The 15,089-nt window shown below is 34.8% G+C and overlaps 2 protein-coding genes across 2 annotated transcripts; both read right to left on the bottom strand.

Annotated features, from left to right (window-relative positions):
• Positions 1-964: 964 nt before the first annotated feature.
• On the bottom strand, positions 965-2,598 carry LOC145941030 (uncharacterized). The gene has a single exon (XM_083046803.1). It carries the CDS (start codon positions 2,212-2,214, stop codon positions 1,204-1,206), a length of 1,011 nt encoding a protein of 336 aa, XP_082902929.1. The 5' UTR covers positions 2,215-2,598; the 3' UTR covers positions 965-1,203.
• Positions 2,599-8,193: 5,595 nt separating this feature from the next.
• LOC145934270 (uncharacterized) lies at positions 8,194-14,139 on the bottom strand. Its single transcript, XM_083034634.1, has 2 exons — positions 14,048-14,139; positions 8,194-8,869 (listed from the first exon to the last, which is right to left on the bottom strand). Exons 1-2 carry the CDS (start codon positions 14,137-14,139, stop codon positions 8,194-8,196), a joined length of 768 nt encoding a protein of 255 aa, XP_082890760.1.
• Between the last annotated feature and the right edge of the window lie 950 nt (positions 14,140-15,089).

Genomic DNA, 15,089 nt, shown 5'->3' with positions numbered 1-15,089 from the left:
GATCTTTCGCTGTCTTCGGCATCTGAATCGCGCGAATCGTCTCCACTCGCGCCGGCAGCGGCCGAGTTCCCCCGTCGGAAACTTCGTATCCGAGGAACTCCACCTTTGATTGGCCGAATACGCATTTCGCGGGGTTGATTATTACCCCGTATTCTCGCAGACGCTCAAATAACGCTCGCAGGTGATCGCGATGCTCTTCCTCCGATGACGACGCGACGAGGATGTCATCTATGTATGCGTAGCAAAATTCGAAGTCGCGCAGAACCTCGTCTATAAATCGTTGGAACGTCTGCGCCGCGTTACGTAAGCCGAATGACATGTACGGAAATTCGTACATGCCGAACGGTGTGGTGATCGCCGTCTTCGGGATGTCCCTCTCCGCCACCGGAATTTGGTGATATGCCCGGACTAAATCCAACGTGGTAAAAATCTTCTTCCCGCTGAGGGCTTGCGCGAAGTCCTGAATATGTCGCACCGGGTAACGATCCGGGATCGTCCGCGCATTCAGTGCCCTATAATCCCCGCAGGGCCGCCACTCTTCGCCCTTCTTTGGCACCATGTGCAAGGGAGCCGACCAACAGCTCTTCGAAGGTCGCGCGATCCCGGCCTCCACCATCTTGCGAAACTCTTTCTTCGCGGCCGCCAACCGATCCGGAGCGAGTCTCCGCGGCCTGCACGCGACAGGCGGTCCCGACGTAGTCTCGATATAATGCCGCGTAGCATGGATCGTGACCCCCGGACGCCCGTCCGGTCTCGCGATATCCGAGTACTGCTCCAACAACCGGTACTGCGTCTCTCCCATGATCGTTTTTACACTGGGTGTATCGCATCGGATGCAACGCCCGTGCGCGGTCAAGCTCGTCACCTGGTCAACGAGACGAGAACCGCGCAAATCCACGAGGAGCCCGTAATGCGCGAGAAAATCGGCGCCGATTATCGGTCGTGAGACGTCCGCAATCACAAACCGCCACGAGAACGCCCGCCGCAATCCAAAATTCAATGTCATCGTCTCGGTTCCGTAAGTAAATATCGGTGTGCCGTTAGCGGCCGAAAGTTCGTAGGTCGATCTCTGTCATGGCCCTCGAACCATCTTCCGAGGATACACGCAGAGATCCGCGCCCGTGTCAACCAAAAAAATCACCTTTGTATTCGCGTCGGTGACAAACAGGCGTCACGTACCGTGGCCTGAGTCGCTCGCCGCCACTAGCGACCGGCCCCCGCGTTTCCCTGCTGCTGCATCGAGCAAGGCGCCCTGCACTGTCGGGCATCCGGCCCGAATTGCCAGTAATACCAGCATACACCACTGGCCGGTGGACCACGACTTCCCGATCGCGCACGCGAGCGCGAACGCGAACGCGAACGCGGACGCGAACGACGTCGGTCGTCATCGCGATCTCCTTGGAATCGATCACTGCCGATCGCCTCGATCGACTTGCGAATCGCCGTCAACTGCTCCGTCATCTCTTGCTGCATCGCCAGCCGCATCTCCATTCTCGCCTCCAATGAAGCAGGATCACTCGTGCCTTGACCCCGAGGCGTCGCAAATCTGGTCGCCTCCGCCACCTGGAATATCGGCGCCCGGGTCGCCTCGACTATCGCGTCCGCGATATCCGCCAATTGTTCGGGCGTATCTGCCGTGCGCGTTATTAAGTGCGGCTGAATATAAGCCGGCAGCCGACTCAACCAGACCGTTCGCAATACCTGGTCGCCAACTACGTTTCCGGCGAGACCACGAAGGTGCCGTAAAAATTGCGATGGCTTTCGGTCGCCGATCTCTTCGTGCTCGAGCAGCCTCCGGGTCTTATGCTCCTGCGATAAACTCAGTCGTTTAACTAGTTCAGATTTTAGTGTTTCATACGCGCGTTCCGCAGGCGGATTCATTATAATGTCGCGCACTTCGATCGTGTAACGCGGTCCGATGGCTGTCAACGCGTAACCGAATTTCGTTGCGTCGACCGTGATCCCGGCGGCTTGGAAACTCCGGTCGACAATACTAAACCAGAGTTCAGGATCCGACGGCGTGAACTCCGGCATCCGCATGCCCACGCGGCTCACCTCGGGGACAGGCAAAAAGAAACCTGGTGGCTGCTCAAATCCTGCCGGCTGCATCCCGAGCGGGTGCGGCTGCACTCCGTGGAGTAGCGGCTGCTCGAGTGCTCGTGCTTCATGCTCCACACGCGGTGCGGTCACTTCGTCGTCCCTTGTCACAACCATGACACTCTGTCTCCACGCACTCGATAACCGATCGCGAACTTTTTTTAAATTCGTCCGAACGTATTGTCAAAAATAAAAAATCAATGCACGATCACGTCGGGGTCACCACTTTAGTTCTTTGGATGGGTGCGTGGTAAAAATAAGAATTTATGCAACATATTATATGGTCACGTTATAGTTCGTATATTCTCGCAATTTACAGTTCACATATACATATATGTAATCGCTCGCACGTCCGTACGCGACAACCGTCGATAGTCGAGTCTCTAATCTTTTTTCCAAGATTAATCCTTCGGTCATATGTGTATCGAGTCTCGATTCGCGTCTTTGTTTTCTTGTCTCGTTCGTTGTGTTCGTTACGTATTTACTTTTCTCGCGTCTCGATCCTTGTTCGTGTATATGTGTCTGTATGTGTATGAGTGTTTTTGATTACTCTTCGGTTAAGTATGTGTCGATGTAATCGCCACACCATAACTTTCCCCTATTCAACATTATCCAGTCTCTTCTCTCTCTCACTCTAAAATTATACATGCGCAGAGAATAGGAAATAGAATTAATAATGACAAAATAGAAAAAAAATAAGTATTCCAAGAATTATGTCAAAATTGCATCCTATCCCCCCTCCACCCCATCCACATTCCATGACCCTCACACACACGAACATGTTTTATATATCTATTATTTGTTTATTAAAAAATTATTGTAATTACCAATCGGGACCCTAAATTTTAAACAATAACTCCCCTCTCTGTCCCGATTGAAGACCTCCGTACTCATGTATCACCCGCGATCCATACTCACTCACTCATACACAGGCGCATCTATTTCTTTTCTGACTTGGAAAGCAACACTATTAGAATAAGGAATAATAATAATAACATATATGTGTAATAATTCCGATGAATCTAATTTTTCTTTTCTTGTCCTCTATAAGAATAAAATAAATTAATTATCTTCGTGCCTAATACTCTTTAATAGACCCGATCTCATTACTTCCTTTCCCGAAGTCGCACTAGGCCTTGTCCCGCATAATAAAGATTAAATTTTTTTACCGAAAAGAGGCCACCAACCGAACGGCTCTTTAAATAGAATAAAAGCGACCTTCCCGGTCGTTGACCTATTTAGGCCTAAGCACGTTCGTTTGAGTCGAACAGACGGATAGTCTGCCGTCGTTCGAAGTAAGTTTAGTTACGCTCTTCCGCTGACTCTTCCTTCCACGAGTCTGGACGTAACAGGTCATAGAATTAAGTTTCATTTGAAATGGAAAGAATGGTTGGAAAATAATTCATTAATTATTGAGCTGAAAAAAGATCGATCAATCTGTGACACTTACAATTGACCAAAACAACACAAAAGATGAAAATAACACAGAAATTATTCCTGATTTGAATTTACCAGTTACCAGTTATCGGCACTGCAAATGAAATTAAAATAATTAGTACAGATGCTTCTGATAAAACAGAAAAATATGTAAATATCAATTATTCTGCTATTTGTTCATATATACATGTCATAGTTTATTAAAATTAATTCCTCACAATTTATGTAGGACCTAAGACGAATATTATCTGAGAGTATCGAGGAAAGGAAGTACTATCATTTTATAAACAGAATGGTCAACTCATTGATCGTCTCTCTTTGTAATTATGTCGCGGATTGCGTTCTCTCTGTCGAGCTTAGTGCAGATGTCGATAAAAGGTACATTCTTATTAATATTAATTTCAAATAAAAATAAATTAATCGTAAGGCTCGTATGATGCAAAGCAAATAATTGAGAAATAATATAAATATAAAACCAAGGCCAACTTAACGAGCATAAATAAACAGGATGTAATGTTGATTAGTAATTTATTTCAAATATTACATAATACGTATATACGTTTCGACTTACTTAGTCTTCCTCAGTACGTGAGTAGAGTTAATACAAAGAGAATATAATATAAAAAGCAAATATAATATAAAAAAATTGTTTAAGGTTGCGCCGAGCGAATGAGTTGCCGTTATATGTAAGCTTAGGTAGTATACAAATAATTTATAAGAAGCCATGGCAAAAAGGTTGTAACAATCCATTTGAACTTAACAAGTTTAAAAATTCTATAAATGGAACGCGTACGATGGTGATGATAAAACCCATTCTTCGTTGGAAGGCGAGAATAAGTTAGTTCGGTAAGATCAAATATTAATGTCATTGTATAAAATTGGTATGTTCCAATAATATTCGATTGACACTTGTCTTTAATGATAAACTGGAACTGTGGGTAAAAAGAAGCGTTAAAATTTTGTCACGAGCTCAATATAGTGAAAAAAGTCACTTCCAATTATATCTTGAGATATGTTAAATTTCTTGCCATTAACTTCTCACTTACAGTGTATCTTAAAACCGACTGTGGGGAGCATATCTGAGTACCAAACAATCCCTTTCTAAAAAAGGCATGTTAAGTCGATTCTCGCAAATAATGTTGCCTCTCTTCCGCGATGCTGATTGGGTGTTTCGATTAGCGTTATGCGTTATATTCATAGTATCAAGAGGCTGTCATTGCAAGGGTTAGCAGTTTGACAGTTTGTTCAAAATAAAATTAAATAAAATAATAATATGTTTTATATAATATGTTATAATACTTTAAACCCGATTAATATTTTTGACAGTTATCAGCTGATTTCTGTCACAAAATATTAATCGAATTTAAAGTATTATAACATATTATTTACATCTTATTACTATTTAATATTTTTAACATATTATTATTTTAAAATTTAATTAAATTAACGCTTTATTAATATTTTTTACAGACATCAGCTGATTAAATCGTTAATTTGCTAATTAAATTTTAAAATAATAATATGTAAAAAATATTAAAATTGTAATATGTTGTAAATAATATATTATAATACCTTATCCGCGATTAATATTTTTTGACAGAAATCAGCTGATAACTATCAAAAATATTAATCGAGAGAGTTTAAAATATTATAATAACATATTATTTAAAACATATTATTTTATTTTATTTTATTTTATTTTGAACAAACTGTCAAACTACTAACTTTCGCGACAACCTCTCGATGCTACGAATATAACGCACAATGCGAATCGAGACAGTCAATAAGCATCGCGGAAAAGATGTAACAATATTGCGAGAATGAACTTAACATGCATTTTTAAGAGAAGGATGTTATAATATTTTCTTAATTCAATCGAAATAAACAATTTCTCACTCACCGGTCCGTGCAATAGCGGAATTGTAGTATACAGCACACATTAATCTGAAAACAAAATATTCAAATTATGTATATACATGTGTGGGGAGGGGGGGGGGTGTATGTGTGTGTACAGGTGTTTTGTCTGGAAATGATCGAATATCTCAATGTAGTTTAGAAAAAAATAGGTTTTACCTCACAGTTGCCCCGTTGTCGCCCGATGCCTCCCCGGGCCTCCTCTTTCTCTCTTAGCTCATGGTAGCACTCACGACACTCGCGAAAACACGAATAATTACGATCGCCCGATACTTTACACGGCACTCCCGACACGCGAAACTTTACACGGCACTTCCGACGCGACGCGTGAGACACACGCGTATTTCGCGCATTGCACTTGCAATGAGAAAAAGCGATGCGAAAACTACAATCGCACGAATCAACGTCCGTTCGACACTCGAGAATTCGCAGTCAAATTTGCGCGCAGCTTATCAGCAATGCCACCTGTAACAAATAAAATAAAATAAAACATTACTATTTTAATTTTTATAACATATTATTTTAAAATTTAATTAACAAATTTTCGCTTTATTAATATTTTTTTACAGAAATCAGCTGATTAAAGCGTTAATTTGCTAATTAATATGTAATATAAATAATATGTTATCAAAATCAAAATAATAATATGTTTTAAATAATATGTTATAATATTTTTGACAGTTATCAGCTGATTTCTGTCAAAAAAATATTAATCAAGAATAAGGTATTATAATTAACATATTATTTTCAACTACATATTACTAATTTAATTTCTTACCATATTATTATTTTAAAATTTTAATTAATTAGCAAATTAACGCTTTAATCGGCTGATTTCTGTGAAAAAACATTTTAATCGAGTTTAAACAAACTAGGTATATTATTTTTTTTAAATATCATTTTTTTAAATATAAAATTGAAGAATGGCGCGCGCGTAGCGCGCGCTTGTGTTGTTCTAGTAACTCTAAAAAGTACATATCATCGTGTGTTAGCTATTTCCGGATATTCTTCCGAATGGGACACTTCGAGTTCGGAACAGCCCTTTAGCGTACTGAAAGTAGATACCAAAACAACGTAATATATAAAATTTCAGCCGCGGCAAATCATTTTTTCAATAGTTTTTACCTAAAAGTAAAATCTCAATTAAACTCAATAACAGTACTTTATAATTATCAGTTTGTGTTTTTGGTTAAAGAAGAGAATACTTTATAATTATCAGTTTGTGTTTTTGGTTAAAGCAGAGAATTCTCTGCTTTTTTTTTTTTTTTTTTTACATATATAAATATATATAAATATATAATTTACATATATAATTTTTAAAAAAACAAAATTACAAACAAAAAAATTAAAAAATACAAAATGTAAAAAAAATACAAAAACAAAAAATAGAAAAAATATGGAACTAAAAACCTCCCACGTCCTTGTCGTTAGTTCCGGGTAATGCCAAGAGCAGGGATAAATAAATATCTGGGTGTTGTCCTGAATGGATTATAATCCTTCAGGATTAGGTACATTATATCAATGTTAGGTGTAGAGTGAACTTCGTTTCATCTTGCAAAGTACATGCGTGGATGCCGGAGTGAGTTCGCCCCCCCCTCTTCGGGAGCTCCACACCATTGGACAGATCCACGCATATCAGAAACGTATGTATACACACACACACACACACACACACACACACACACACACGGAGGGGTGCAAGGGGGGCCTTCGGCCCCCCTCCCGCACCCTCCCCGTCGGTAGGCAGCGCGTGGATCTTCGCACGTGCGGTGTCCAATTTTTTTAAAAAAAATTTTTTTTTAAAATTTTTTTAAATAAAAACATTTGAAAAAATAATTTGCCGCGACTGAAATTTTATATAATACGTTATTTTGGTATCTACTTTCAGTACGCAAAAGGGCTGCCCTCAACTCGAAGTGTCCCATTCGGAAGAACAGCCCTATTTCCTCTAGGATGTCAAAATAAACATTGTCCAATAATTCTGTGTCCTTGTTTAAATTAATGCCGCTTTTTTGTTCTTTAATGTGTATCATTTCGGAAATAAGTCTTTTTTGATAAATATGTTCAAAATCTAAAATTTTAATATTGTTCCAATTGAATGTATGTTTTTCATTCAGAATATGCTCAGAAATTACCGAATGTCTTGACGAATCTAATTTAATGTTATTAATGTGTTCTTTGAGTCGAGTGCGTAATTGTCTTTTTGTTTGTCCGACATACGTTGCATTACAATCATTGCAGTTTATTTTGTAAATAACATTTGAATTATGTGTTGGGGGGGGGGGTAGTTCCTATCCTTTTGTACCTTGACAAATTTCTCTAGTTTATTAAGACATCGATAACCAACAGTCATGTCCAATTTTTTAATCGATGGTGCAATTAATTCAGAGATTGTATTAATGTAGGGAATAACAAAGAATTTTTTATTGTTGTTTTCGCTATTGTTAGGTTGATTAATGACATTCAAGTTTTTATTTGTTATATTCAATTTGTTAAAAATAAGATTCTTTATTCTTCGATTGATCCATTTAAAAGTGAGGTCCAGGGGGTAGCCATTGTCGAGCGATATGTTAATAATTATCTCCAAGTTTTTTCTATGGAATTGAGGGTGTGCGAGCAATAAAGCTCTGTCGTCTAAATTGTATATTGTTCCTATTTTATGGCACATTGGATGGTTAGAAAAATATGATAAAATTCTGCCTGAGAAAGTTTTTTTATGAAACCAATCTATGTATAATATATTGTCTATATTACTTTTAAATGTAAGTCTAAAAAGCTTATGCAGCGGTCCTCCTCATATTCTACCGTGAATTTTAACCTTTCGTGATAATCATTAAATTTGTCGACAATGTTCGCAATTTCATTCGCCTGAGTTGCTAATATAATATCATCCACATAACGGTAGTAAAATATTAAGCTCGTTCCTAGACTATTTAAGATTGATTCCTCTAAATCCTGCATCACTAGATCCGCGACTATGGGTGATAATGGGGATCCCATAGGAGTCCCATAAGTTTGTTTATAAATTGTGTCATTGAAAGTAAAAAATGTGGATGATAGTATAAAATTGGTAGCTGATACAAAATCTTTTTTTGGAATTTTTGTGTGGAATTCGATATGATTCCATCTATTACTGCTGCTATTGATTGCAAGATCCAGAGGGATGTTAGTGAAGAGAGATACGACATCTAACGAGATCAAAATGTCAGAAGGTCCCAATGCTTTACCAGACAATGTTCTGCATAAATCGAAGCTGTTGTTCACATAGCTACTGGTTTTTGGTAGACTCTTTAGTAATATTTTGTGAATATAAGAAGCCAAGGAATATAGTGCTGTATTGATCGACGAGACTATGATTCTGAAAGGAACGTCGTTTTTATGGATCTTGGGGAGACCATAAGCTTTTGGTAGGAGCGAATCGCTTGAATGTAGTGTATAATATTCTTTTTTAGTGATGTATTCTTTTTTTAGCCATTGTTATATCGTGTTATTTAACTCTCTTTCGATTCGTAAGGATGGGTTGCTTTTAATAATGGAATAAGTGTTGTGATCTTTTAACAGGTCTTCCACCTTTTCAATGTAATATGTTTTATTCATTGCAACGGTGACGTTGCCTTTATCCGCTCGTGTAAATATGATGTTTGGATTATGGCGGCAAAATTCTGTTGTTGATTTGTGCATTGTTATTAATTTTTCATGTGTTGGATTTTTAGGAATGTCTTTATGTAAGTAGTGAGAAAATTGAGGAACCGCAACATTTCGTATCGTTCTGAGATTTTTAATATTATTGCGTTTTGAATTACCTTCGATGTCCTTGATGAATTGTTACTTTTTTATTTTTATTGATTGGAAGGCTGAAATTAGCACCTAGTTGTAGAAAATTGGAGACATTACTCGGAATAACTGAATCCGATAGATTAACAAACCATTTATTATTTGTGTGATCTAAAGGATTTACTAATCAACATTACATCCTGTTTATTTATGCTCGTTAAGTTGGCCTTGGTTTTATATTTATATTATTTCTCAAATATTAATTTCATTACTAAATTTTAATTTGAAAAAAATATAGTATTTTTTAAAATTATCATAAATTGGCTCACTTTTTTAGCTGAAAATATTATCGAGCTATTTCCTAATAAACATATGGTACAGTTTTACTTTTTTATTAATTTTTGCTAAATATATAATAATGTATACCATGCTATATAATACTTTCAATACAAAAATGTAAAAGAATACAATTTCTAAAGTAAAATTATTAAATTAATATTATAAGAAACTCATTAATTAAATCTGGATTGATCAATAAATATAATTCTACATCTGAAATTTTGCCTGTTAAAAATATTGCGAAAATATTGAAGGTAACATCCACATACATAGATTTATTTAAAAAATTAAAGCATTAAGTTCATTGATATGTTATATATTCTTTAGAGCAATATCCGCAAGACATAATAGATCATCTTGATTAAAACATAATATACAACCATGATCAAGAGTTCTTAATTCTTGGGAAATAACTTCAAAAGCTAGAATTGAACAGTTAAGGCTCCTGGCTCCTCGCCGACCATGTCGGAATCGTGACGTCAGAGGCGAGAAAGCACATGCTAAAAATTCTTGAGTGCCATTTTTAAATAAAAAGATATTTTAATAAAATAATACTACAAAATTCTTTGGCACACTTGTAAAATTGTCCGAAAACTATCTTTTTCCCTTTATAATCAATCAACAACTGTAAAATGACCGTAATATGAAGTCCAAGTCGTCTGGTCTTTGCGCATGCGCAGTCATTCCACATGACAAAGTCCGATATCACACTCATTTTACGGTTGTTTATTAACTGTCAAGGGAAAAGCATAGTTTTCGGACAATTTTATAAGTGTGCCAAAGAGATTTGTAGTGTTGTTTCATCGAAATATCTTTTTAGAATTTGTGAATTTAAGAATTTGTTAAGAGGGAAGAGCAGAAAAAGATTTAATATTCATGATTTCATCATACAGTATTCTGCTTTAAATACACTAATAAGATATTCATTGGTATATATGTTTTTATCAATGTGTTATTGTTATTAATATTTGTATTGTCTTATATAAAATTATTTCTTTAATTATTTATTTTATTTAATTATTTCGGTTTGAAATAGATTTTGATAAACTATCTTGGATCTGTTCAAAAACGTGAATCGCCAAAGCTATATTATTTTATTTTAAAGAAATTACAAAATAATAGTATTATATATTGCATGAACAATCGACAATAGGTTAGAATTTTTATTATATACAATCAATTAAATTTTTTTGTTACAGATTGGATATGTTTTATATACAGGTACGTATATTATGTATATTGTATTGTAATACAAATTTATTTTTAAATATAGAGAACAATACAGTGTCAATCTTGATGTTATTAAGCAAATTGTTTCCTTTAATACTGCTATAAAGTAAAAAGCAGAAAGGAGTTGGTCAGTGGTAATCTTCGCGTCAAGAAATTACAGAAGACTTTATTTTTCATATAAAAGTGAGTTAATATCTCAATAATTAAAAATATGAATAATATTATATATATTTATATATATACATTATATATTATTTATTTGTCATATATTTAAATTTAAACATAAAAATAGCAAAAAAAATTTTAAAAATTTTTTAATTTATAAATTATAATATTTCTGCATATACAGGATGTTTTAAGAGTAAAATCAGCATTCTATGACATAATTGTACACGCATCATTTTAAGCAAAAAGTTTAGAAAAATGTGCCTTATTCTGCACGATTATAAAGATGCATGTTCAATATTAAGAACGAATATATTTATCAACTTGCAATTAATAGAAATGTTATGAAACAATCACATTAAATTTTCGTCGTTTCTTGTTATCATGGTTATGAATGTAAACATTAGGTCACATATATGATAAGTTATGTGTTAGTTTGAAATTTTTGGTTCCTGGTATAATTATAATAATGTTTCAAGTTCACTGCTAAAATTATTATTAATTAATTAAAATTATTATTTAATAATTATTATTATTCAAATTTATTGTAAACAAAATTTAATGTAATTGTTTCATAGAATTTGGTTCTATTAAGTTAATAAATGGATTCGTTCTTAAGATTGAACATGCTATATCTTTATAACCGTCCATAATAGGACACATGTGTATATAAACTTTTTTGCTTAAAATGATGTGTACGATCGTGTCCTAGAATGCTGACCATTTCTCCTGAAACGCACCCTCTATACTATAAGACAGAGTTTTCCAAATCTTTTTAGCTTACCGCCCTTTTTTCAAACATAATTTTTTTCAGCGCCCCCCTCGGGAAATCTATCTCTATCTCTTATCTTAATTAATAATATAATTGTAAGCGTAGTTGAAATAAAACAATTTGGAACTGAAATTTTAAAGATATAATCAAGTGGATAAGATTGCTTAAAAAAATATTTCAACGCCCCCGTACTACCCCTAAAGCAAGCAAAGCCCCCACAGATCCCTCCAGCGCCCACAGGGGGGCGGTAGCGCCCAATTTGGGAAACTCTGCTATAAGACATATTATAGAGTAATTAGCATATTTTGTTCGTTGTATTAAGAAATAAAAGATAATTTTATGTCTATAAGTGTACATATACATATCGGGTGTTCAAAACGTTACAAATTTTTATTGTCAAAAATATTGTTTCCAGAGAAAAATATTTCGAATAGAAGTTGCAATATTTCAAGGAGGACATAAGTTGATGTTATAGGTATATTTGTAAGTGATGGTTTTAAGGTCATTTTAAGGTCAACTTGATTTTTTTAAATGCACAATTACTCTATGTGTTTTATGTAAATAGATTCCTTGTAACATTTTGCATAATTATAAAAGTAAATAGTCAAAAATTGGGTAAATATTGACAAAAGGGGACCCAGCCCCAATCACTTTGACCTTGACATATGTTGTCAAGGTCATAGGCCTGAGTAACCTCTAACAAATTTTAGCCGTCGCTCCTTCTTAAGAAGAAAGTTATTAACAAAAAAAGAATTTGTAAAAATTAAAATTTGTACGTAGTCTAACAGTGAAAAACTTGATGACAGAGTTCATAGAAATAGCTCTACCTATATATACCTATATATACCTAAATAAACATTCAATTTTTTATATAGAGTGTTCAAAAATAATATATTAATATGATGAATTAATTATTTATTGAATACATTTTGCTCAATATTTCAAAAAAAGCATCAATACGTTTATCTAAAAAAGTTTACTAAACACACACACACACACACACACATACACACACGGGGGGTGCAAGGGGGGCCTTCGGCCCCCCTCCCGCGCCCGCCCCATCGGTAGGCAGGGTGGACCTCGTTTTACAACTTACAGCATGTGTCCATTGTGATTGAACTCTTCGCAATGCATCCCCTACCGGCGGGGAGGGTGCGGGAGGGGGGCCGAAGGCCTGTGTATGTGTGTGTGTGTGCATATACGTTTGTGATATTTTATATCTTCTTTGCAATTTTTTTTATTAATAACTTTTTATTAAACAACAAGCGACGGTTAAAATTTGTTGGAGGTTACTCAGTCCTATGACCTTGACAACATATGTCAAGGTCAAGGTGATTGGGGGTGGGTCCCCTTTGTCAATATTTACCAAAAATTGAATGATTTACGAGATATTTTATATCTTAATTTGACATATTGTTTTATATAAAATACAAAATATCTCTAATATTTGTAAAATATTTAGTTCTCGATAATTTTACCTTAATATTTTTATGCATAGAATAATTAGACAAATCAATTGATGTAAAGAAAACGCATAGTTATGTTTAAGAAAAAATATACAATTTGTAACATGCAGCTACATATTTTTTAAACATTCCTATAACATCAACTTATATTTTCCTTGAAATATTGCAACTTTTATTTGAAGCATTTTTCTCTAGAAACAATATTTTTATAGTTAAAAATGTGTAACGCTTTATTTTGAACACCCGGTATAGTTATAAATTGTTTTACTTTACTTGTGCAATATATGGTGATTATTATTTAGTAAATTATTATTTGCTATTATTACTATTTCTTATTCTTATTTTTTATTGTTTATTTCTATTAATTATTATTTTTGCTTATTTATTTCAATAAAAATTGTATATTAGCTTCTAAATATATAATAATGTGTGTAGACCCCTGAGATATTCAACCATCTTTGGATAAAAGAAGAAAAATTAAAAAAGTTTTGGTTTAACCTCAAACAATTATTGTCGGACCTACATTACAAAAAAGTCATCAAAATATTTTTGTTTTCGACGATGCCTTATATGAAGTGGAAACGTCATTAAAGACTATCGACATTACTTTTAAAGCTTTCCATACACTTCACGCAAATTATCCTGTAAAACACAAATATTTAGCATCTGCTAATGTGGTGAATAAAATTGTAATCGTACTTTTGATGAGCAATTTTAAAAAAACATTTAATGAAAAAACTAAAATAATATTTTGCCAAGTAAGAGGTAAAATATAATATCAAAAAAGCAAGAAAGCAAATTTTTTTGTTGTCTTTTTCTTCTTTTTTTTACACGGGGTAATCTTCATGGATACCCTCCGATCCCCGAGGAAGTAATACCGAACTCGTACGGCGAAAATCCCGCGAATGTTTTACTCGGACTCTGTTTACGCGAGATGCCCGGCATGATTTGCTTCGCTTTGGGACAGCCCGCATTCAATGCAACATTCTTAAATAGAATTGCAACAGTTCGAATTGATAAAAATAGCAGATATACATTTTAAATCATAATTTGTCATTAAAAAATCGACTATTTTCAAATTGAGATAACAGCGAAAAATTATCGTATCGAGTTCCGCCAAAGTGCATTTTAAAGAGAAAATTTTGAATTTTTACGTGATTTTTATCCCATTGAGCTACGTCAACTGATTCACGTCGTGCAATTCAGGAAAGTGGACCTTCTATTTATCAGTTTTGTAGGTTCTCACTCTGTCACTTGTCATTGCAAAACTGATCATTCCACGTAATCGGAACTAAAATTTTCTTAAACTACAGACTTCAAGTTTCATTTTCATTTTTTAAATACCTTGATATAATAATTATTAGCTGAGTTATAAGTTCTTAAACTTTCACTATTTTTTATTACTTTTCAAGTGTACCGCTTTTTGTGGCCGAGTTTATATATGTATATATAACTCATGATTGACATGCAAAAGTCATTGTCATATAAGCGTGTAAACGAAAGACTTATTGTTCATAGTTAATTTCCCTATTTTTGCAATTTACAATGAGTTATATTAGAATCCCACCCTTTGCTTCATGAGGAAAGTCCCTTAAGGGTTTCAGGGCAAAAATCAAAATCATCTCGATATATTAGCACATAAATCGAAAAGTTAAGCACAGAGAATCCAAAAAGAATTTGTTTTGAATTCCATATTTTCAAAAAGAATTCTTTTTCCATCCCATTTCTGTTCTAAAAGCATTCTTAAGAATTCCAAAAGAATTCACTTTTATGTCACCAATTCTGAGCCCTTTTTCGAATACAAAAGGAAATCTTTTTATATTCTATAAGAATTCTATTTTATATTTTATAAAAATTCGAAATAGTATTCTAACAGAGCTCCATAAGAGGTCGCT

Source organism: Prenolepis imparis, unplaced genomic scaffold (assembly GCF_030444845.1).
Source record: "Prenolepis imparis isolate NDT839.2.m4 unplaced genomic scaffold, iyPreImpa1.0 SCAF_1, whole genome shotgun sequence".
Classification (NCBI taxonomy): Eukaryota; Metazoa; Arthropoda; class Insecta; order Hymenoptera; family Formicidae; genus Prenolepis; species Prenolepis imparis.
This window is presented reverse-complemented; position numbering and strand designations above follow the sequence as displayed.